Raw genomic sequence first — 26,670 nt, forward strand, 5'->3', positions numbered from 1 at the left:
TAACTGTAAACAAATTACCATTTCTGTGAATAGTTTGCAAATAATTTTTGCATGTATGTGGTACCAAATCAATTCATGACAATAAGCATATGGGCATTCAATTACTTATAAATTTAATTTCTCTCTCAATTCTGCTAGTTTCAGTTGGTGCCAAATTTATTATGATATAAGTAAGATACCAAGTACATCAGTGACTAATGCTTTTTAGTGTTACATACTTCAAAATGGCACACTAAGCAGTACTCAAAAATAGCTTAGAGAAGCAAAGGAAATGAGTGATTCTGCTTGACAATGCCCACCCTCACTCTGCTAAAGCAATGTAGGTTGAGCATTACTACAACATCCTCACATAGTTCAGATTTAGAATTATTTGATTTTGGATGTTTGGTCCACTGAAGGCAGTCCCACAAAGAAAAAAAAGTTCTAGAGTGATGAAGTGAAAACAATGGTATGCACCTTTGTCTTGGGGAGCAACAAAAAGGTTTTTTTAACACACAGAAATTAAAAATTGGTTTAGTGGTGAAACAACTGTCTAACTGTCAAAGGGAAACTACGTTGAATGATTGTTATTTGTTGACTGAAAAAGTGCTTAAATTGCTATTTTTGACTGTTTTTATCTCAAAGTTCTGATAATGAATTTATTACTGATTACATCATGCACATAATTAACAGAACTTTTTGTGGTCCTCTGTTATAGGGTGCTCAGGAATAATAGATATTACAATGACAAGATTACAATTTTAAGGATATATTTAATATTGCAGTGTTAAATAAAATACGTAAACATTTATTTATATATTTTTGCCTGCAGTTTTATACATATTATGCAGGTTAAATACTGTACCATGCTATTATATAAGAAAGGAGTTTTCTAAAAACATTTGGCTAAGTTTAATTATACAGCTGAATTGTACTTGTATTATTATAAATAGCTTTCAGCAGCAACTGCCTTCTTCCCTCACAGCTTCACGCTAAGTATACTCACCACTAAAGAATTTTCTTGCATTCATGTGCCTGGTAACCAATGCTTGTTACTGTTTTCTAGAATTACCTTTCTTCCAAGAATGCACCAATTCCTTATATATATTATATATTTAATTCCTTTTATATATTTAATTGCATAATTGAATTCCTTTTATATATTTAATTGCATAATTGAATTCCTTTTATATATTTAATTGCTACTACTGATTAAATTTTTCTAAAATTAATCATGCAGAATTTGTCTTCCTTTCATTAAAATGAAACAGTGCAGAAAAAAAACTGGCAATTTATTCTCTCTCTCTGCCTCTGTGTGTCCAACCTCTCCCCCTCTTATCTTATTATGGCCACTAACAGTAAAAATGTATTATATCACAAAATTTATATAAAAACTCTTTTAATCATACAATTTGTTGTTGTTGTAGGGTTTTAACAACACATAGGCTACTTGGGCCATATTGTGTCTTCTAATGGTGAATATGAAATAACTATATTTTATGATATATTTCTATCCGGTTTAGGAAAGTAAATAGTTCTTTTTTATTAGGATCATCTCCCAGAATCTGCAATAAATTTATTGATGACTGTGTTTTAGCAATTGATTTAAAAGTATCTAAGCGGATGTTCTGAAAGTTTTTTTTTTTTTTTTTTTTTTGTTTTTTTTTTAGGAGCATTAGCAACTAAGGCCATATTGCTCCGGTGCGGTGGTCATTCCCTGACCTTTCCGCATACTCCGTATTTGGTGGTGACGGGCGTTCTGAAAGTGGGGACAGTCCACTAACAAATGGCGAATAGTCAGTTGTACTTGACATGATGTACATTGTGGAGCGCTGTCATTAGTTAATAGATACAGGTGAGTGAGATGAGTATGCCCAATCTTGAGACTTCCTAAAATTGTTTCTTCTCGTCTGCTTTTCTGGAAGCTGGAGAGCCAAAGCTTTGGTTCTGGTTTTATTTGGTATAGTTTGTTTCCTGGATAACCTCTCCAGATTAGTGACCAGCTATTGTAACATGCTTTACGGATGATATGTTTATAATCAGTATATGGGGTTCGAAAAGTCTGCAAAAGAGTAGTATCTGAATCACACAATAAACAAAATATATATTTTAATTGTCTGTGTAGTCTTCGTTACATTCTAGTTATGTTTTCCTGTGCTGAACCAAATAATGCATATCATAAGAAAAGACTTACTTTGGTTGGTCTTGGAGCCAATAATATGACATCACTGAGTAACTTTTTAGGTGACCAGAAAAGGTAAATATTACTCATTTGTGATATGGTGAACATGGAAGGTGAGATAAAATTTCAAACAATCTACTGTATCACCTTTTGTGTAGAATGATCAGTATGGAAGGTATAAAAAGTAACACTCTCTCTCTCTCTCTCTCTCTCGATGCCTCAATACTTTTTAACACTGCTTTTGAATTTATTCACCCATTTTCAGAGTTTCAGGTAACTTATGCACATATCACCATATAGTACCAACATTCTATGATACATTTCAGCCAGCTCAAAAAATGAATTTCAATTGTATCTCACAATCTTCATGAACTGCTGAGTGAAGCCATCATATTGAATATTATTTGATTAACACACAATGTGGAAGGCATGCTATCCCCTGTATTATCCAGTTTTTTTGTTTTTTTTTAATCTATCATTCAATCAAGATTGGTATTTGTTTGTATCATGTAAAAATTGGCATGTATTTTTATGTGCCATACATAAAAATATTTCATACAATATAACATCAAAAAGGGCAGGGTTGAATATTTAAATAAATAACCCCCAAAAGAATTGAAGAACAAGAATCTTGATAAAGATTGCACTTTTTATTTGGACAGTAACAAATTTTCAGAAAATGAAGCAAGTCTGTAAAGTGCTAATATTTTCATAGGAATGAAAAAAAAGTAAATGCATGCTTAAAAAAGTGAAGTTCTCACCTCTCCTTCTGGAACGCCAAGGCACACTTTGTCTACAGCAACTAACCTTCCTGTTTTGCTAGATTCATAAATCTATGAGAAAGAAATTACTATTCAAATTACTCTATGCATGTTACTGTTATAACTAATCATGATCAGTAACTAATAAATAATAAGATTTTGGTATAACTGTATGGTAATCAAAGGCAGTCAATGTAAAATAACTTTTTGGCAAAATGCATAGGCCATAATAAACCATTGTATTAGACTGTATAAGTGTTTGTGTTTATGGGCTGATCAATTATGCTTTCCATTAACATAATGGAAAAATACAGCACTGACTGAAGAGGCTTTGCTTTAAGAATTTCTCCAGAAAACCTTGTTAAACTAAATAGGAAAAAAAAAAAAAAATTCAAACAGGTATTCATGAAGTATGCATAACTGCTATAGACAAAAAAGAAAAAAAATTCAAACAGGTATTCATGAAGTATGCATAATTGCTATTGTCTTCTGTTTCCTCTACCTTGTTCTTTCTTCTGTTTCCTCAATGATTAACTTAAGAGTCACAAAATTTATAATGTAGTAGTTAGAACACACTTATACTGTGAGGCATCCTATCATGGCATAGGTCCTGTAGTTTATCAAAGATTGCATATAATTACACATTGTATATTTATCTATAAGTTTCGATAAATAAAATTAACATTACATATTGTACAATTATTGAGATTTTTTGATTTCTTAAGCATACACTTTTCTTCAGTGTATCCAATACACAAAATGAATATTTTATATATGAATGAAACCACAGAAGCCGAAATCCGACAAAATGTTTTATATTCTGACAAGAATATATTTGTTTCATTTCATTATTACTGTTCAAATGCTCCTATTTAAGATAACTGTTATTAACATACCACAAACTTATTTTAGCAAACTTACCTTTGAATGTTCAGATGGCACAAAGTCTTTCCTTGGTATAGTTAAATGTTAGTTAAAACAGTATCCTTCAACAAAAAGCCAAAGATGTGTACTTTTGGATCACCTTTATAATTTATATGACATCCAGGAACAAAACATTTTCCAGGCATTAATAAAAATTACAAAGCATTTTTATGAGATGAAATAGCACAAGAAACATACAAACACAGCAGCACTAATAACAGCAGTACTACTAATGAACAAAGGCAACAAAAGACTTGAGCTGTATCTACCGACCTTTACCCCTCAGCCCACTTAACACAAGGATTAGCTCACTGATGACATAGTGAGCTTTATCTAACAGTGGCGTCGGTTTATCCCCCCTTCATCTGTTTTAAAATGGGAAACTCATTTTTCGATTTTAAAACGGGCAAAATGGGGATAAACACCTTAAGACTAACCATAGTGGGCTAGGCATGTCATCACTGCTACTTGTAATGACCAATCGGAAGGGGTACCAGATTTAAAGACTAATCAAAGACAATGAAACAATGCAATTGCATATTATTTCCATTATTATTCTTTGCATAATTTTTCTTAGACATAGCATTGCAAATATTACGCAAAAAAAAACAGATGAGCAAAACTGATAGTATGTATGAAGTTTGAATGCTGAAAAATGGCTAGAATTTTCTAACATGATCTCGTTTACATCGTGATGTGATTCTTTGGACTCTGAGCATTGGGTTATAATGGGTTATTCCAACTGCTAATATAAGTGGTCCTAATTATTCACTGTAGTTGCTAAAGCAATATCACTGGTGATATACTTAGTAATATTTATGGTTAGAAACTTAACAGAGACTAACAAAAAATTAGTCATATACAGTATTTAGGGCAAATAACAAATTGACTGTACACCAATGGAAACAGTGAAAGGAGCGAAGGTGGAGTTGGCTTTCTGGTCCATAAGGATATAAAAAACAACATTTTGGAATTCAAAAGTACATCACCAGGAGTGTCAAGACTAATACTCAGGATTTCTAAGAGGTACAAGCTAAAGGTTATAATGATTTATGCACCAACATCGAGCCATAATGATGAAGAGGTTGAAGAAATGTACACCGAAATTGAGAGTCTTCTAGATGAGCAGAAAACCAACTACAATATCATTATAGGGGACTTCAAATGCTAAGGTTGGAAAAAGACAAAACAGCACAGGAAGGAGAACTATAGGAAATTTTGGAATTGGTGAAAGAAATGAAAGAGGTGAAAGACTTGTGGAATTTGCAGAATCTCAAGGATTGTCAGTAATGAACACTCTTTTCAAGAAAAGGGTGAACAGAAAGTGGACATGGAAGAGCCCAAATGGAGTAACAACTAATAAAACTGACTTCATCCTCACTAACAGAAGATCATGAATGGTAATTCATGATGGTAACATCATGAATGATATTACCATCCCGAATAAGGTAAATGTTGGAAGTGATCACAGAATGGTAAGATGCAAACTTGATATAGATGTAGGAAAAGAAAGGAAAAAAACTGACTCAAGTAAATAATATGAAAGTCTTTGAGATAACAGAAGAGGAGAAAAAGCAGTATGTACTGGAACTTAACAAGTTTGAGATTCTGCAGACTGCTCAGGACAAAGATATTGACAAGGAATATTACAACTTTCTGAAAGTGATAAAGCCCAAGAAACCTATAGGGAAAAAGAAATCCAAAGAAGAAAAAATTAATCAAGAAACATTTGTTATGATGAACCAAAGGTGACAAATGAAGAGCAAGATAAACACTGATAAGGAGAAAATTGAGTATACTGAGTTATGCAAAGCCATTAAAAAGAGACTCAGAGAGGACATAAGATTTAACACAAGAAAAGTAGAACAAACATTAAGGGAAAACAAAGGACTTAAATCAGCAACCATGAGCAGTAACACAGAAAGACAAATGATACTGAAACTGAAGAATAGCAATGGTGTACTTATAAATAGCAGAGAAGGCATAATTCAAATAGCAGAAGACTACTATAGAGAATTATACAAGGAGCAAGGGAATGATGCCAGCAGTGGGAAGATGGTTCGCAAATTAGTAAAACATACGATATACCCGATATTCTTCCTGATGAGGTAGAACATGCATTGAAGAAAATGAAGAATCAGAAATCCCCAGAGGAAGATGAAGTTACTGTAGAGTTGTTAAAATTGGGAGGAAGAGACATAACACATACTTACTGTTGTAATTCATCATAAAATTCTGCGGTTTCATCAAGGTTGCCTTCTACTGGTGCGTAGATGCCAATGATTGTTATTGTATAAGATAGAATTTTTAGTCTTAATTTCAATATTCTGGGTGATATCCAAGAGTAGTCTAATATTTTGTTTTCCCATTCTTTCTTTATTATAACAGCAACTCCAGATGATGCCCACATTTCACTTGATACGCCAGAGTATATCATTATGAAGTTACCCATTTCTTTGGATCCTTTGTTGTTCTTTTTTGTTTTGGTAATGACTGCTATGTCAATATTTCTATTTTCTAGTTCCATGGTCAATTCATCTAATTTGTGATTTATTTCCCTAACATTCCAAGTTGCTACTTTAAGTTTCTTAATCGTAGTCCTATATCCATTGTCTAGGTCATTACCCTTTAGATCCATCCAGTTTTTTCCCTTGAGCTTATTTCGAGTATTTAGAATGTCCCCCCCCCCCAGATAGGTTATCAGCCTTTCACGGGGTATGTCTAGTGGTGGATTTTGAACAGGTAAGAATAGAAAACTTGCTTCTTGTCCAAATGGTAGTCAAGCTTTCTAGTCTATTGCGAAAGCTGTTGGCTGCAACTTTTTCCTATCTCTATTCCCACCTCTGTCAAAAGCTGACCTGCTAATATCCTAGCTTGACTGCATGTCAAGGAGAGAAGGAGACACAATATCTCCGAAGTTGGTTACTGCTGCCCTTGAAGAAGTTTCCAGAAGATTGGATTTGTTGCAGAAAGGAGTCAATGTGAATGAAGAATACCTAAACCATTTACGAATTGTAGATGATATTGTGATCATAAGCCATGATTCCAAAGAATTAAGAGGAAAATCTTAATCAGTTATGCAGAGTTAGTAAGGATTTCGGACTAAAGATGAACATGGTTAAAACAAAAGTAATGATGAACAAGTATGCCACAGAAAGGGATATAATTATTAAAGGAGCAGAAATTGAAAAGGCAGTTTCATATACTTATCTTGGACATGTCATTAGCTGTAATAATGACAAATGGTGGGAAGTCAAGAGAGAATAAATTTCAGATGGACAGCATTCAGGAAATACAGTCACATACTGAGGAGCAACATTCCAATTTTTCTGAAAAGTAAAATAATGAACCAATGTATACTCCCGGCCATGACTTATGGAAGTGAAACTTGGGCACTCCAAAAGAATGGTGAAGAAGCTGAAAACTACACAGCAAAGAATGGAGCAAATTACATTAGGAATCGGATTATTGGATAAGAAGAGAAACACATGGATTAAGCAGCAAACTCAAGAAAAGGACATTCTTTTCAAAACTAAAGAACTGAAAGCACTTGGGCAGAACACATAGCTTGAAGACATGATGATAGATGGACTAAGAAAATAGCAGAATGGTACCCAAGAGGAGCTAAAAGAAAATCTGGAAGACAACAATGGAGATGGACAGATGAAATTTAAGAGTTCAATGGCAGCAAATGGATGGCCATTGCACCAAACAGAAGGTACTGAAACTGGAGAGGCCTTCATCCTGCAGTGGATTTAAAATGGCTGATGATGATGACACTAGCATCCTACTTTTCTTCTAACTTGCGCATTGATGACCTTGGTAAACCACATTCTACCATTCCCAGTATACTTCATTCAATGCCTTCTGTAGTCTTCCATCAAAAGGATGTCAGAAGAATTTTGGAAGTCTTGATGCTAATAAAGTAACAGGTCCTGATGGTAGTTTCCATCTTATGGTTTGCCAATTGTTTTTTGTAACTGGATATCCAGTTTTCTCTCTGACTGATCACTGAAGACAGCTCTTTGTCTTCTAATTTCTCCGCTAATATTGGTGTTCCCCAAGGTTCAGTTCTTTCTCTTACTCTTTTCCTCTTGTATATTAATGAGACTTCTCCATTGACTGGAAATCCTATCCACATGGTTTTGTTTTTAATAGCACATTGCATTGCACCTTCCTGTTTGAGAAACCTTGTCCTGCACAAACAGCTTCAACATCTCAAATATACACTAATGATTCCTTAAATGCTGATCTACAGATATTCTCCAGTTTGGCAAAGAAAACTTAGTTGACTTCAATCCTTCTAAAAGTCAGATTGATAAATCTTGTGTAAAGGATTCTTCTGTTCCTATGCTTATCTTTGCAATACTCAGATTTCTTGACAAGATCATATATCTCTAGAAGGGATCACCTAACAGACTTCTAATCTCTCTTGGCATAAGTGTATCACAAAATATTGCTTCCTCTGCATCTAAAAAACTGGGTTTTGTCTTTTGCTCTTCTGTTACTTTACTTCCAAACAGGGCGCTCTTACCAGGAAAGGTTTCAGTTTTGCAAACTGCAGCACATGGAGATTAGGCACCTCCAGTGAGATCTGGTGTTGATGGTGTTAAATACTACGATGATGAAGTATTTAAGACCTTGAATGGGCTGAGTAAGCTGAATGCTGATGGAATCCTTCCTCTTATTAAAATTAATATATAATAGGCAAATTAATTCTTCAGCTCTCTTTTTAAAAATTATAAATGAAATTAGCAGAACTAATAAGACCAAAAATCTAATCTCCTATTTAGGAGATCTGTTTGAGGTAAAATTACTTCTCAGCCTTTTAAAAACAAATTGGATTATCAGAAAATCCAGAGAAAGATTTATAAATTGATTAAGGTATTACATATTAATAAACCAACAAAGAAAAAGGCATGATAATTGCAGACAAATTAAATTTTATCCAGTTGAAAGTGAACAACAGAGACATTCTTTTCAAAACAGAAAACAGATTTGTTTTCAAACAAGTGATCATTTTCAATGAAAATTAAAAATAATTTATTTACATCAGGTACTCTGCCAGCTAATTTTGATGATTCTGGGCATGTTCGTATATTAAACTTGTTTCTGAATAAACAGCTGAGTAGACCTTGATAATAAAAACAAGCTTAGAGATCTATGCTCTAAACAGAAAATAAAAAAATTCAGAAAAACTTATATTTTACTTTTAGCTTTCTTCTTATATGTATAATGGTATTACTAGTGAACAAATTAGCATTAGCATTAGTAGAGGCATTTGATGCAAGAAAGCAAGCTTATGCAGCATCAGCCAAAAAAAAAAACCCACTTCCACTTCACCCCTCTGTTCGTTCAAAATACCTGTCCAGCTGAGCCTTAAACTTATTTAGGCTATCAACCTCCACCACAAGGGATGGAAGTCTGTTCCACCAATCAACCACCCGCTGGCTAAAGGCAAATTTCCGCACGTCTATCCTACATCTGTCTTTCCTCAATTTGAATTTATGCCCTCTCAGGTGATTTTTCTGAGCTAGAGGAAGAATCCCATCAGCATTGAGCATGCTTAAACCATCAAGGCTTTATACACCTCTATAAGATCACCTCGCTGGTGCCTAGTCTCCAGACACTGTAATTTGCAAAACTTAAGCCTTTCTTCGTAAGAGCACCCCTTTGTTCCATTCACTAATCTTGTTGCCCTTCTCTGTACTCGTTCCAGCAGCTCTACATCCTTCTTGAAATGAGGCCTCCAGACCTGTATACAGTACTCTAGGTGTGGCTTGACCATTGCCTTATACAATGGAATAATCACCTCCTTATCCCTGCTGGAAAAATTCCTGTATATCATTGACAATACTCCATGAGCTACTCTTGCAGCCCATCTGCACTGCTCAGAGAACTTCATATCTGCCTGCACAACCACCCCCAAGTCCCTTTCATTCTCTACCACTGTCAGTGTAGTACCACAGAGTTGATACGTTGCTCTGGGGTTGCTGTTTCCCATATGTAGTACTTTACATTTGTCAATGTTAAACTTCATTTGCCACCTCTCAGCCCATCTGCTCAACCTTTCCAGATCCTGTTGCAGCAGCATAGTGTCAGTAGTGTCCTTGACAACCCTGCCAACCTTTGTATCGTCTGCAAACTTGGACATTAAGCTTGATATACCATCATCAATATCATTTATAAATACAGAAAACAATAATGGACCCAACACTGAGCCCTGAGGGACTCCACTAATAACATTAGTCCACGATGAGCAGTGTCCATTGATTACCACTCTCTGTCTTCTCCCCCTCAACCACCCCTTTATCCATAGCAGCAATTTGCCTCCAATGTCACACTGCTCCAATTCGTGTAGCAGTCTTCCATGTGCAACAGTATCAAAAGCCTTTCTAAGATCCAAGTATATAATATCAAAGTTATTCCCTGCATCCAGTTCTTTTGTGACTGCATCATAGTTTTAATTATGCAAAAAAGTAAGCTTATGCAGCACTAGAAAGAAAAAAAATAATAACTCAACCCACTTCCCATATCATCCATCTCCTTTAATAGTTTGTCTGGTTCTTACTTGAATCTATTCAAACTGCTCACTTCTACAACACCAGATGGAAGTTTGTTCCAACAATCAACCACTGGCTGGATGAAGGCAAAACTTCTACACATCTATCCTGCAGCCATCATTTCACAATTTGAATTTATGCCCTCTCCTGTGTGTAGGCTGATCAAAAGGAAGGATTCCAACAACACTAAGCTTACTCAATCTATTCCAAGCCTTAAACACTTCAATCAGATCTCCTCACAGGTGTCTAGTCTCCAGACACCACAATTTGCAGAACTAAAGCCTTTCATGGTTTGTTTGTTTAGGGGTTTTATGGTGCATCAGCATCTGAGGCTATATTGCACCAGCCTTTCACGGTAAGAGCACCCTTCTGTTCCATGCACTAATCTTGTTGCTCCTCTCTGCAGCCATTCCAACAGATCCACATAGTTCCTGAAATGAGGCTTCCAAATTCTACTTAAGAAGTACAATAACCATTGCCTTGTATAATGGGATAATCATCTTCTTATCCTTGCTGGCAAAATTTCTGTATATCAATGATAAAACCCTATCAGCTGCTCTGGCAGCCCATCTGCACTGCACAGAGAACTTCACATCTGACTGCACAATTACTCCAGACTTCTTACATTCTCCACTACCATGAGCGTGTTACCAAAATTGGTATATTAATCTGGGATTGCTGCTACCCATGTGCAGTACCATACAATAAACTTTAATTGCTATTTCTCAGACCATCTGCCGTATTTTTTTAGTTGCAGTATCACACCCTGATTACTGTCATTAACCATCCTGCCAACCTTCATATCATCTGTAAACAGATATTAAGCATGATATGCCTTCATCAATATCATTAATAAATATAGAAAACAACAACATTTAAAAACCATTTAGGTCTAAGCCTTGAATGGCATCTCTTAGCTAGCAGAAAAAGTCTAGAAGCTTCTATGATTATGTCCCTGAATGCTTCTCATTTAGCATATGTCATTGGTAACATCATCAGCTGGTTCCACTGCACAGAATTTAAAAAAAGTTTGAAACCACTGCAGTAAAGGACTACTTTACTAAAAAAACAAAAGCCTTTCCCTTGACAGTAATTACCTCTTTAACTAAATTCCATATCAATACACTGTGATCACCACTATCTATTGATTCTTTTATCTGTAAATTCTTAATGCATGAAGTCACTGCTAATAATAGAATGCGTTTTGCAATAATTATGCCATTAAAATATTTGAATTCTTTAAAGTATTACCTTGGTAAGGTTTACCAATTGGAGAGCATCTGAATTGGCCTGGCCACTTAAAACCCTTTGACGCTCATTTGCTACATCCATATCATCATCTATCATGTCACCAGTTGGAACTTCAACATTCCTAAAAATTTTTTTAGCATTAATGGCATGTTATATGGTGAACTATTTAAAAAACAATGAAATTTGTAATTCTTAAACTAATTACAATCTAAACATGTATTTACTTTATATATTATGCCTATCTGCTTTGTGTCTTTCCTGCCTTTTTTTATTAGCTGGTGACTTATGGATGTATATCAAGAAGGGCCTAGAATTTTGAAGTATTTGGATCATAATAAGTAAATAAAATAAAAACACTTTTCCTTTTGTATTACACTGTTATGGAGATAAATTATAAAATGCAGTCTAATAGTAAAAATAATATGGAAGCATTTCTGAATTCACCCATTGAAGAGTAACGTAGTTTAGATTTAAATGAACTTTTGGATTAAAAATGATAGCTTTTGTGTTATTTTTAGATTTTAATATCCAAATTTTATTTTTAATATGTATATTAATTAGGGAACATGTAAAAAAAATGGTGTCCTTTTGAGAATTATAACAAGATTTCAAAGGTGAATTCAGAAATACTGATATATTAAAATTTTCTATTAGAATTGTTCAGGACATAAATTTGTAACATCATTCCATAATATTCTAGTAAAGAAATTTCGAATGGAAAAGTTTCTTTACTAGTATTAGCATTAGTAGTGGCAAATGATGCAAGAAATCAAGCTTATAAAGTATCAGCCAAAAAAAAAAAACAAACCTATCCTATCCATACTTAAGAATGTCTAGTACTTCCTTGAATTTATCAAACCATCCAATTTTACAGCAATAAATGGAAGTATGTTCCAACGATCAACCACCCAATAACTGAAGACAAACTCTGCACATATATCCTACAACCATCCTTCCTCAACTTGCATTTATGCTTTTCATGTGTATAGTCTCAGAAAAAGGACAAATGCCATCAACATTTCATTTACTCAATACATTCAAGGCCTTTAAACACCTCAATCAGATCTCCTTGCAGGTGCCAAGTCTCCAGATGCTGCAATTTGTAGAATGAAACCTTTCTTGGTAAGAGCACCCTTTTGTTTCCTTCACCAATATGTTTGCCCTTTGCTGCACCCATTCCAGCAGATCTACATCCATCCTAAAATACAGCCTCCAGACCTGTATACAGTATTCAAGATATGGCCTAATCATAAAATAATGATAACGTATATATCCAGTAAAAATATCTTTAATTATAAATAAATACTTTAGAGCATTCAAGGCTGAATGTGCCTCTTTAGCAACAAATAGAATGGAAACCTTAGAGATAAAAATTATTTTAATGGACAGAGTTGTTAGTGCAGTGAGGCATGCAAGGGCACAAGGTAGGCCATTCAACCATTAAACTGGTGTTCATTGTTGCTGCATGGATGTGCATAGTTTTGCCTCCAGTGCTTATCTAGACTTAAAACAGTTTCCTCTCAGATGGGGTGTAGTCTCATGCCTTTGAAGCGATTCATGGCTCTCAAATTACACAATATATTAAGTGACTCTAACCAGAGGCAGTGGTGAAAGTGTCGGGACTGCTCAATTTCTTCGTAGTCTTGCTTGGGATTGAGGTCGTGGTGGGTCGACCAGAAGTGTTCTGCAATTGCAGACTGGTCGGTCTCAGCAAGGCGAATCGATCTGTCGTGTTCTGCGAGGCGGTCTTGAAGACCTCTCCTATGTGGCAGCTGTCACAATCTTTGCAGTATTCTACATCACTGTCCACTGATGACATCTGTACTGCCCTCAACTTGTGCTTGTCAGGCAGTGTCTTTACCTTTGAGGATTCCTTATACCAGCAGGTACATGGCACTGCCATGGGTGTCCCTGTTAGTTACATTGTGGCCAACATTGCCATGGAAGAATAGGTACTAGTGGGTACCTAATAGGTACCCACTAGTACCTATTACAACATGGTGCATATACGTCGATAACATCTTCACCGTCATCCCACGTGGCTCTGAAGCAACATTGCTAGAATATCTCAATTCCTTGTCAATGTTCATCCAGTTCACTCTAGAGTTAGAAGTAGATGGATCTCTCCCATTCTTGGATGTCCTGGTAAAATGCGTGGGCCCACATCTAGAAACCTCAGTATACCATAAGTCAATGTGGTGGACAGTTCACAAACTACAGATTTGGCCGTGCCCCTAGCCATCTCAACAGAATTGCCTGCACTTTATTCTCCAGGGCTTGGAGTCACTCCAGCACAGTTGAAGCTAGGCGCAACGAGATTTCCAGAGTGAGGACAGACTTGATCAATTGTGGCTACCCAACCCACATATTGGACAAGTGCTTATTACAAGCGCAGGAGCTCACAGTCCACCCGAGACCGCCATCAACTCAGGACAATGTGCCTACATTCCCTACCATTCAGGCATGTCGGGCCGGATCTCAAAAATCCTCCGAGAATACCACATAAAATGCATGCAGCTGCCTGGTAGAAACTTACGTTTTCTAGTTTCCAATGTAAAGACTCTGTTCACCCCTCTCTTACGCAGTGGTGTAGTATACTGTATAGCCTGCAAAGATTGTGACAGCTGCTACATATGAGAGACCTCAAGACCGCCTCGCAGAACACGACAGATCGTTTCACCATGCTGAGACTGATGAGTCCACAATTGTGGATCACATCTGGTCGACCCACCATAACCTCAATCCCAAGTGGGACTACGAAGTAATTGACCAGCCCTGACACTTTTGCCACTGCCTCTGGTTAGTGTCACTTAATATACTGTGTAATTCGAGGGCCATGAACCGCTGCAAAGGCATGAGACTACACCCCATCTTACAGGCAACTGTTTTAAGTCTAGATAAGCACTGAAGGTAAAACTATGCATGTCCATGCAGCAACAATGAACACCAGTTTAATGGCCTGAATGGCCTACCTCGTGCCCTAGCACGCACAACCCTGTGTCAATTAAAATACTATGTCGATAACGTATATACTGGATATATACGTTATCATTATTTCATATCACTATGGATTCCAGTACAACAGGCCCATTTATCCTCATGGCCTAATCATGGTCATGTACAAGGGGACAACACCTCCTTAACCCTGAACTGGCAAAGTTCCTGTACATCATTCACAAAACCACACGAGCTCTCTCCTAGCAGCCTGCCTGCCTGCACTGCTCTGAGAATTTCATATATGATTTATTTAGAAATGTCCTTTTAAAACCACATTAGGTTAGACATGATAGGTGGTAGTAGGTTTCTAGGTGGTAGATGAATCTCATCAACCGATGCAATACCACCACTTTGCTTATTGGAAGCTTGAAGTGGTGGAACCCATGTTTAGTCTCTAGAGCTAAGTTCTGGTCAACCCTTCCCCATCTCTTCCATCATGCAGTATGATTGATGACTTTTTAAGTTATGATGAACATCGTGGCGAGATCCAATCTTCCGTACATTTGGAGGGTACAGCTCTAAAACGGTGTTTGCAGGCCGGCCGCTAGTTAGTACACCAGACCGAACCTATTGGTAAATCTTTAGGAGGCTTCCAGATCAGCTAGTGTATAAACTTGCTACCTCTACTCTGCCAGATAGTGACTGGAGGGTTTTTTTTTGATTTGGTAGTTGTTGGCGCATCGGCTTCTGTGGCCATATTGCACCTCCCAAGGTTTTTGCAGTACTTTGATCCAAGCCCGAGGCGGGAATCGAACCCGCGACCTTTGGGTTGCCGGGCAGGTACATTCTAATCTCAACGATGTCCATTTCCACTTGCAGTCTTCCAAACCCCATGTACTTTTTCTGACTGAATCTCAGTTATCAGTTGATTCAACTACTGCTCATCTCAGATGCCCAAATTATTCGCTGTATAATTCCTTTCGCCTCAAAGTTGGTACATGTGCATATGTCTGTTCTGATATTCCCTGTCAGAGACTTGGCAATTTGGAATCTCCTCTCTTCGATCTTCTCTGGCTTAAAATCTCTCTACCTCATTGTGTCAAATTCATCTATTGTCTCTACTGTTCTCCCAACTCCACTAATCACTTGGAGCTCTTTGACTTCCTCTCTCTGCAACTTGACTTTCTCCAGTCAAACTTTCCTAACAGTGAGGTAATTTTCCTTGGTGATTTTAATGTTCACAACTCCAGCTGGCTCCCGTTTTCTAGTCACACCGACCAAGCTGGTCGAGATGCTGAGGCTTTTGCAATTACTAATGACCTTGCACAGATTGTTCATTTACCTACAAGAATACCGGACAATCCTAATAATACATCCAACACACTTGATCTTTTTCTCAGAAACAACCCTTCTAAGTACACGGTCGAAGTGAGAGGTCCTTTAGGCACTTCAGATCACAACTTGGTGATTTGTCTCTTCTCCAATGGAGCCTTTATCTCATGGCTATTACCAATCTCGTGTTGTTTGGCACTAGAAGAATGCAAAATGGGATGACCTGTGAGATTTCTTTTCTTCTTTTCCTTGGTCAGATTACTGTTTAAAAATTGTAATGTCAACATTTGCTCAGATTGTGTCAGTGAAATTATTCTTGCAGGATTGGAATCCTTTATCCCACATTCCACTTAAAAATCTCGTCCTTTATCTAAACCTTGGTTTTCCAATAAATGTGCTAAGGCTGTTCAAGAGAAGAACGATGGATATCGTAATTGGCTTGTTTCTAATTCTTCAGTGTCATTTTCTGCCTACACCAAGCTCACAACAATTGTAAAGTAGTTATTAATCAGTCCAAACTAGAGTTTGAACAGGGTAAGAGTAGAAAACTTCCTTCTTGCCCTAATGGTAGCCGAGCATTCTAGTCTCTTGCCAAAGCTATTGGCTGCAACTTTTGCCCATCTCTGCTCCCACCTCTGTCCAAACCAGACGGTTCTGTTGTCACTTCAGCCAAGGATAAAGCTGACCTGCTAGCATACCATTTTTCTTCCAACTCATGTATTAATGATCTTGGTAAAACACCTCCCACCATTCCTAAAACGCTCCATTCAATGCCTCCTGTGGTCTTCCGTGAAAAGGATGTCAGAAGGATTTTGACGAATCTTGATGCTAAGAAAGCTCCAGGTCCTGATGGTATTTCTCCACTTGTTCTCAAAACCTGAACTTACTCCTATTCTTTTCCGTCTTTTTTCACTTTATTATTCCAAAGGTGTTTTTCCTTCTGCTTGGAAATTTGGTCATATCCAGCCAGTTCCTAAAAAAGGGCGACAAATCCCTTCCATCCAATTTCATCTCATTGAAATTACTTCTACTCTTTCTAAAGTAATGGAGAAATCAATTAACTGCCAACTATTAAACTACCTAGAAACCTTCCGTCTGATCAATGATCACCAGTATGGATTCCGTAAGTGTTGATCCACTGGTGATATTCTGGCTTATGTTACCCATTTATGGACTAATTCAATGGAAAGGTTCGGTGAAACACAAGTAGTTGCTCTTGACATCTCAAAGGCTTTCGATCGTATTTGGCATAAAGGTCTTCTAAACAAGCTTCCATCTTATGGTTTTCCAACTGTTTTTTGTAATTGGTTATCCAGTTTTCTCTCTGATCGCTCACTGAGGGTGATGGTAGATCATTCTCTGTCTTCTAACTTCTTCACTAATGCCGGTGCCCCCAAAGGTTCAGTTCTTTCCCCCACTCTTTTCCTCTTGTATATTAATGACCTTCTTCCATTGACTGGAAATCCTATCCATAGTTTTGCCGATGATAGCACATTACATTCCACTTTCCATTTTGAGAAACCTTGTCCTGCTCAATCAGCTTCAACTTCTCAAAAATCTACTACCAATTCCTTAAATGCCGATCTTCAGGTAATTCTCCAGTGGGGCAAAGACAACTTAGTTGATTTCAACCCTTCTAAAACTCAGTCTTGTCTTATATCTCGCAAAAAGGATTCTTCTGCTCCTATGCTTATCATTAGTGACACTCCGATTTCTAGGCAAAATGATATATCTCTTTTGGGGATTACCCTAACTTCTAATCTCTCTTGGCACAAAGACATTACAAATATTGCTTCCTCTGCATCTAAAAAACTTGGTTTTCTCTTTCGCTCTCGGCGTTACTTTTCTTCCAAACAGCTGCTCATTCTGTATAAATTGCAAATCCGCCCTACCATGGAATATTGTTCACACATCTGGGGTGGTGCCCCGAAAACCTCTCTCAGGTTTCTTGATTCCATTCAGAAGAGGGCAGTTAGGTTAATTAATGATTCATCTCTAATAGAGTCTCTCCACTCGCTGTCTCATAGACGTACTGTGTCTGCTGCATGCCTCTTCTACAAATACTTCCATGGGCACTGTTCTTCTGAATTGGCTTCTATAATTACCTCTCTCTCTCTTTCAAAACAGTCCAAACACGTAGAGCCACCAGCCAACATCCATTTACTGTCCAACTTCAAACTCACAGAACCAACTTTTCATCTTCCTTGTTTATTCATTCAATTGCTGTTTTATGGAAGAACCTTCTTTCGTACGTATTTCCTGAAAATTAGAGTGTACAGAAGTTCAAGTCCAATGTCAACAAATATCTTCTTTTGTCTTCTCAACCTTCAACCCAAGCACATACTAAGTACTATAGGTTCTAATACCTCTCGTGTTTGGGGTTTGCATAAAAAAAAAAAAAAAAAAAAATGTTAAAAGAGATCAAATGTTGAATCTTAAAGATAATGGGCCCAACCAATGAGTTGTTGAAATATTTATTTTCATCTTCAAAATCCTATTTTATATAGGTAAAATATAAAAAAAAAAAAAAAAAACTTATTTACCAATATTTTAAAGTTTTTTCACTTTGCATAGTATTTAATACAATAAAATACTAATTACTACAATAATATAATAATTCAGGTGCTTTTCATCTTATGAAATGGAGGAAGAATACATTAACTTCTTTTAAATTTTAAGGAGAAAGTTAAACGAAAGTGTATAAATATATTACATAGATAATTTCTTAAATTGCTAAACAGTTTCTCCTAATTGCTAACTTTATTATTATAACAGTACAAATATTAAGAATATAATGTATTTCAAAATTATAACACTAACCTTGGTTTCCGAGAAAATCGGAGTTCACACAGCAATGTAATAATAAAGAAAAGTATACCAACAACAGCCATCGATACCAAGTTACGAGTAACTAGTTCCCATGCAAAAGGAGATCTCATCTTGTCATACTGACCTAATTCAGAATATAATTAGATAATGTAACTTGGTCATATAAATTTCAATGGGAACAAATATTAATTTTTTATTTCCATAATGAGATCAATAAACAAAAAAGAATCTGGTTTTTTTCAATACTTTAGTGATACTCAGAGAATACTTAACAACATAATAATTTGAAATTAAGTAAAACCCAGAACAGTAATATGTGCCACAATACTGTATAGTTCTTTGCAGTTACTACAGATTATTATGATGCATAATGATAACTATTTCTGAAAAATGGAAAGCTATTTCTCTACTAAAAATAATTGTCTGAAAGAAGTTTTTTCCACTAATTTATCAAACAGAATTAAACATGCCAAAAGTGGAAGATGATCACAAGATAATTTCCAAGAATAGGAAAGGCAAACAAGTAGACATTAGTATTAAAAAAAAAAAATTATATACAGTCGATTCCGGTTATTTGGGACACATTGGGACTAGTGCATTTTGACCCAATTAACCGGCTGCCCCAATTACCCGAAGTTTCACATAAAAAAAAGTAAAAAATACAATGGACCCCCGTTTTACAATTGGTTCACTGTACAATCAAATCACTTTACATTATGATGTGTGATAAGTGCCAGTCATTGTGATCATGTTTGCGAATTGAATTTTAATTCTATTAAACAGCGATTCTAATTAGCGAAAATAGGAGGAATATTATCCACAGGCTATAAAAGTAAAGAAATATTAAGCACAAATTTACCCTTTATTACCTTACCAATTAAAAAATTAAATGATACGTGAAAATCGGAAGAATACACGTGATAATCGGAATAATTAATATGTACTGTAATATGTACATACTAACTAGTTGATATTTCTGTTCACTGACATTTGTGATTGGGGATTAAAATTTAAAATAGTAAAAAGATAAACAATCAATAAAAAAAGAACACAGCACACACAAATTTCAAGTAACACGATATACGCAAGTGAGAACAGAGTAGAAGTGTAAACACATTTCACCGTAAAAAAACGGTAAACTGTAGCCATTATCAACCTACTGCAGGATGGAAGCTTTCTCAACAATTCATGCTATAATAACCCACAGAATTCCAGCTTTTGGTATTATCGCAAAATCAATAAGATTGAGTTTACTATCCGTTTATGATAGATTGCACTAACAGAAAAGTCCAATAAACAGGTGGCTGCTAATTGTTTTTATTGTTTTATGGTTGTGACCTTCAGAAATCCAACTGAACCACGTGGTACAGTCGGAGACAATCGTAGGGTAATCTCCAGTACTGCGATCTCCTGCCCTGATTAAACAGCATGTTGTCCCAAAAAAAGTGAAGTAAACCCTGGCTATTTTCTCGACTGGGTTCTGTTTTTTAAGATTTGCCCCAAATAAACAGCTGCCCCGATGAACTGGTAGCACAAATAACCGGAATCCACTGTATATATATATATATATATATATATATATTAACAGAAGTAAAAAAAAGAAATCTGCCTCTCTTGAACACAGTAAGTAAATTACCATAGCTTCCTTTCTTTTCTTTGTCCTTTCTGATCCATTTTGGTTCTTGGCTGAGTCAGTAATAATCACTATGCATATGAACAAATCGGAAATTAAACAAATTGTTATTATTATTATCATCTGGCCTATATTATACACATTTTAAATTATGCATATTGATCATTACAGAAACAAATGATCTATTGTACTGCTGTTTGTTCCAATCTCAGTGGATGACACTTGATAATGTCATTTGGGTTAACTGTATGCAACAATATGATTTATGTACAACCCATATATTTATATTACTGTGGTTAAATATCCAACTAATACAGATGTACTCTGTGGTTTTGCCAGGTTATGGCATGTTAAGTAATATTTCTTTCAGGCATTTTTTTTTTTTTTACCCTTCTATATATAAACCCCAAACACGAGAGGTATTAGAACGTATTGTACTTAGTACTGTGCTTCGGTTGCAGGTTGAGAAGATGAAAGAAGATATTTGTTGACATTGGACTTCTGTAGACTCTAATTTACAGGAAAAATGTATGAAGGAGGGTTGTTCCAGAAAACAGCAGTTGAATAAATAAAAGAGGAAGATGGAAAGTTGGTTCTGTGAGTTTGAAGTTGACAGTAAATGGATGTTGGCTGGTGGCGGCACGTGTTCGAACTGTTTTGAAAGAGAGAGCAGGAATCATAGAAGCCAATTCAAAAGAACAGTGCCCATGGAAATATCTGTAGAAGAGGCAAGCAGTAGAAACAGTACATCTATGAGACAGCAAGTGGAGAAACTCTGTTGGAGATGAATCATTAATTAACCTAACTGCCCTCTTCTAAATGGAATCAAGAAGCCTGAGAGAAAGGTTTGGGGGCACCACCCCAGAGATGTGGGAACAATAGTCCATGGTAGGGCAGATTTGAGATTTGTACAGAGTGAACAGCTGTTTGGAAGAAAAGTAACGCCGAGAGCGAAAGAGAAAACCAAGTTTTTTAGATGCATAGGAAGCAATATTTGTAATGGGCTTGTGCCAAGAGAGATTAGAAGTCAGGGTAATCCCCAAAAGAGATATCATTTTGCCTAGAAATTGGAGTGTCACTAAAGTTAAGCACAGGAGCAGAAGAATCCCTTTTGCGAGATATAAGACAAGACTGAGTTTTAGAAGGATTGAAATCAGCTAAGCTGTCTTTGCCCCAGTGGAGAATTACCTGAAGATCAGCATTTAAGGAATTGGTAGCAGATTTTCGAGAAGTTGAAGCTGATTGAGCAGGGCAAGGTTTCTCAAAATGGAAAGTGGAATGCAATGTGCTATCATTGGCAAAACTAAGGATAGGATTTCCAGTCAATGGAAGAAGGTCATTAATATACAAGAGGAAAAGAGTGGGAGAAAGAATTAAACTTGGGGGAACACTGGCATTAGTGGAGAAGTTAGAAGACAGAGAACCATCTACCATCGCCCTCAGTGAGTGATCAGAGAGAAAACTGGATAACCAATTACTAAAAACAGTCGGCAAACCATAAGATGGAAGCTTGTTTAGAAGACCTTTATGCCAAACACGATCAAAAGCCTTTGAAATGTCAAGAACAACTGTTTGGGTTTCACCGAACTTCTCCACGGAATTAGTCCATAAATGGGTAACATAAGCCCACCAGTATCACCAGTGGATCGACACTGATGGAATCCATACTGGCGATCGTTGATCAGATGGAAGGTTTCTAGGTAGTTTAATAGTTGGTGGTTAATTGATTTCTCCATTACTTTAGAAAGAGTAGAAGTAATTGCAATGGGACGATAATTGGATGGGAGGGATTTGTCACCGTTTTTAGGAACTGGCTCGACATGATCAAATTTCCAAGCAGAAGGAAAAACACCATTGGAATAAGAAAGTGAAAAAAGCCAGAAAAGAACAGGAGTAAGTTCAGGAGCACACGTTTTGAGAACAAGTGGAGAAATATCATCGGGACCTAGAGTTTTCTTAGCATCAAAATCCTTCTAACATCATTTTGACGGAAGACCACAGGAGGCATTGAATGGAGCGTGTTGGGAATGGTGGGAAGTATTTTACAGAGATCATTAATACACAAGTTGGAAGGAAAACGGGATGCTAGCAGGTCAACTTTATCCTTGGCTGAAGTGACAACAGAACCATCTGGTTTGGACAGAGGTGAGAGCAGAGATGGGCAAAAGTTGCGGCCGATAGCTTTGGCAAGAAGCCAGAATGCTCAGCTACCATTAGGGCAAGAAGGAAGTTTCTACTCTTAGCCTGTTCAAACTCTAGTTTGGACTGATTAATAACTACTTTACAATTGTTGCGAGCTTTGGTGTAGGCAGAAAATAACACTGAAGAATTAGAAACAAACCAATTATGATATGCAACATTCTTCTCTTGAACAGCCCTAGAACATTTATTGGAAAACCAAGGTTTAGATAAAGGACGAGATTTTAAAGTGGAGTGTGGGATAAAGGATTCCATTCCTGCAAGAATAATTTCACTGACATGATCTGAGCAAACGTTGACATCAGAAGTTTTGAAACAGTAATCCGACCAAGGAAAAGAAGAGAAGAAATCTCGCAGGTCATCCCATTTTACATTCTTGTAATGCCAAACAATAAGAGGTTGGGAATAGCCATGAGATAAAGGCTCCATTGGAGAAGAGACAAATCACCAAGTTGTGATCTGAGGTGCCTAAAGGACCTCTCGCTTCGATCGTGTACTTAGAAGGGTTGTTTGTGAGAAATCAAACGTTTTGAATGTATCATTAGGATTGTCCGGTATTCTTGTAGGTAAATGAACAATCTGTGCAAGGTCATTAGTAATTGCAAAAGCCTCAGCATCTCAACCAGCTGGGTCAGTGTGACTAGAAAACGGAAGTCAGCTGGAGTTGTGAACATTAAAATCACCAAGGAAAATTACCTCACTGTTAGGAAAGTTGGACTGGAGATAGTCAAGTTGCAAAGAGAGGAAGTCAAAGAGCTCCAAGTGATTAGTGGAGCTGGGAGAACAGTAGAGACAACAGATGAATTTTACACAATGAGTTAGAGAGATTTTAAGCCAGTGAAGATCAAAGAGAGGAGATTCCTAATTGCCAAGTCTCTGACAGGGAATATCAGAATGGACATATGCACTAGTACCACATTTGAGGTGAAAGGAATCAAACAGCGAATAATTTGGGCATCTGAGATGAACAGTACTTGAATTAACTGATAACTGAGATTCTGTCAGAAAAAGTACATGGGGTTTGGCAGACTGCAAGACTACATTGTTGAGATTAGAATTGAGACACGTATATTTGTGAAATGAACTAGGAAGTGTTTGGAAGGTTTAGATCTTTTCGCAGATAAGCTTGCTCTAATAGTTTGACAATTCATGGCGTATTGAATAGTAAGAAAAAGTGGGTGGGACATGCTGTATAAAGTAATGAAATTTTTGGGTATGGCGTACACATGGTAAGAATATACCCAGATCCTTGACACAATGTGGCCTCAACAATGCCCCCCACATACACACTACTCGGACTCCCAGTCACTATCTGGCAGAGTAGCAAGTTTATACACTAGCTGATCCGGAAGCCTCCTAAAGATTTACCAATAGGTTTGGTCCAGTGTACTAACTAGCAGCTGGCCTGCAAACACCGTTTTACAGCTGTACCCTCGAAATGTGAGGAAGATTGGATCTCGCCACGATGTTCATCATAACCTCAAAAGTCATCAATCATACTGCATGATGGAAGAGATGGGGAAGGGTTGACCAGAACATAGCTCTGGAGACTAAACATGGATTCCACCACTTCAAGCCTCCAATAAGCAAAGTGGTGGTATTGCACCGGCTGATGAGAGTCATCTACGATCTAGTACTGTCTGGTAACACAGAGGGGTGGCATTCCTCCATGTGGTGTGGGGGACACACCTTGACCCCTGCTTACGTTGGTTCACACCTGGGTGGTCACTACCATGTGCTTGTGCATGGAGGTTTTACCCAGGATTACTAACAGTCCCACCATTGTGAAGGTGCAAGCATGGGATTTGGCTGTCACAGACCGTCCGGACTTTGCCGAAATTGGGTCCACTTGACTTGACTGTCAGCTGAAAATCAGTTCCATCAGCGTTTTAGACTCTCAGGTAGCAAGTATAGCTTGTCTGGCATATCTGAGAGAATGTCTGTGACAACCTCAAGGACCAAATGCCTGCTGTTATTTCACTATATTCCTTTCTATCATATATCTTCTCTCTATACATAAAAATATAATATTAATATTATACTTTTATGTATATACACCTTAACCCTAGATAGTATGAATCAGAGCTGTACTACTCAATATGTTCTACGTTGATAATAATATTAGTAACATAGTAAGAGGAGTTTATCTCAATGTAGTATGTAGAACACTTCCATATGATACCCTCCAGAAATTAAAACGGGAAAAACGAAAAAATCGACAACTTACCGGTACATTAGAGTAAATTATAAATAATTAAATAATCAATTTAACACAATTCAAATCAATTTAAAACAATTAAAAATCAAATTAACGCAATTAAAAGAATCTAACGAAAATATTCAAAACGATTTTCTCTCCTGAAGCTGACAACACTTTTCGACCGTATGTCGTGATCACAGGAATGAAAATTACCGAATCGGGTTAAACCTGATACTTAAATAAAGATTATTTGTCTTCGCGCATGCAGGTCCACGCATTGGAGATCAAATATGGCCGCCGAACATTAACAGAATTCTCGTGTAATTTAATTTCAACGGTTTCTGCAATTAATAGTCGCGTATAATTACGTTGAACGTTAAGTATTTTGGCCTCGTTAAATAAAAAAGTATGTTTTTCGTTAATGACACGAAAGACTAATTCTGACGCTGCTGAAAGAGAAGCACGAACCGAGGCTTCATGTTGATTTACATGAATATTAAGAGAAAATCGGGTTGAACCTTGGTAAGACGAGTCGCAATCACTGCAAGAAATGTTTATACCAGATCATTAATTTGTGTTGCGAACGCTGAAAGAACCGAGCGATTGTTCAGTATAGTGTGTAACTTCCATATTGGCCTAGCTACAATTTTAAATTCGGTATCTTTAAAGAACCTGTTAAGCTATTTGTGCCACTGTTCAACATATGGGACAGAAATAAAGTATTTTTTGATATATACTATTGTTGATTGGTGTAGTATTTTGTATCCTATCCTTAGCCTGTACCCTAATTTGGTTTATTGTGGTAAGGGAATAACCCGTGTTTAAGAATCTGCTAGTTAATATTTGTATTTCTGAGTCCAAAGCAGATTCCGTCATTAAATATTTATAGGCATTAAGAAATTGATTAAAGATAATCGATCTTTTGTAGGTGAACGGGTGATAGCTATTATAATGTAGAAGCATACCAGTGTTTGTAGGTTTTCGATAGATGCTAAATTGTATTTTATTCGAGTCCCGGGTAAGCATGAAATTTAGAAAGTTTAATGACTTAGTATCCGTATCCTCTCTTTCCAGTGTAAATTTGAGTCTAGAATGAATATTATTAAACGAATGTAAAATGTCTTGGATAGTACTACTATCGGTAATAACTAGAATATCATCTAAATACCTCCCATAGTATGTGATACGGGTTCGAAAAGGTGTCAAATTATCTGCTCAATCGTTGAGAGATAGATCTCTGACATTAAGCCACTCAGGCTCAAACCCATTGGTAACCCAAAAATTTTTTTGGGTTAAGAACTACGATACATTATTTAATAAGCTTAAAGACTGTAGACTTGGCGACAATGACAATTTATTCTCACTAGATGTTACCTCATTATATACGAATGTAAACGTTGAATACACATTAGATATTAGCATTAGCATTAGTAGGGGCATTTGATGCAAGAAAGCAAGCTTATGCAGCATCAGCCAAAAAAAAAAAAAAAACCCACTTCCACCTCACCCCTCTGTTCGTTCCAAATACCTGTCCAGCTGAGCCTTAAACTTATTTAGGCTATCAACCTCCACCACAAGGGATGGAAGTCTGTTCCACCAACCAACCACCCGCTGGCTAAAGGCAAATTTCCTCGCGTCTATCCTACATCTGTCTTTCCTCAATTTGAATTTATGCCCTCTCAGGTGATTTTTCTGAGCTAGAGGAAGAATCCCATCAGCATTGAGCATGCTTAAACCATTCAAGGCTTTATACACCTCTATCAGATCACCTCGCTGGTGCCTAGTCTCCAGACACTGTAATTTGCAAAACTTAAGCCTTTCTTCGTAAGAGCACCCCTTTGTTCCATTCACTAATCTTGTTGCCCTTCTCTGTACTCGTT

At 36.7% G+C, this 26,670-nt stretch overlaps 1 protein-coding gene across 1 annotated transcript in view; it reads right to left on the reverse strand.

Annotated features, from left to right (window-relative positions):
* Positions 1-26,670, reverse strand: part of LOC150087777 (ATP-binding cassette sub-family A member 2-like) — a 487,681-nt gene that overhangs the window by 32,013 nt on the left and 428,998 nt on the right. Inside the window, exons 40-42 of the mRNA XM_090369199.1 lie at positions 18,750-18,882; positions 11,661-11,781; positions 2,923-2,994 (exon numbers count right to left, since the gene is read on the reverse strand). Of these exons, the coding sequence (XP_090225325.1) occupies positions 2,923-2,994; positions 11,661-11,781; positions 18,750-18,882 (326 nt within the window). The remainder of the gene's footprint in view (positions 1-2,922; positions 2,995-11,660; positions 11,782-18,749; positions 18,883-26,670) is intronic.

The sequence above is a fragment of the Mastigoproctus giganteus genome, chromosome 3 (genome assembly GCF_048544385.1).
Source record: "Mastigoproctus giganteus isolate SK-2022 chromosome 3, ASM4854438v1, whole genome shotgun sequence".
Classification (NCBI taxonomy): Eukaryota; Metazoa; Arthropoda; class Arachnida; order Uropygi; family Thelyphonidae; genus Mastigoproctus; species Mastigoproctus giganteus.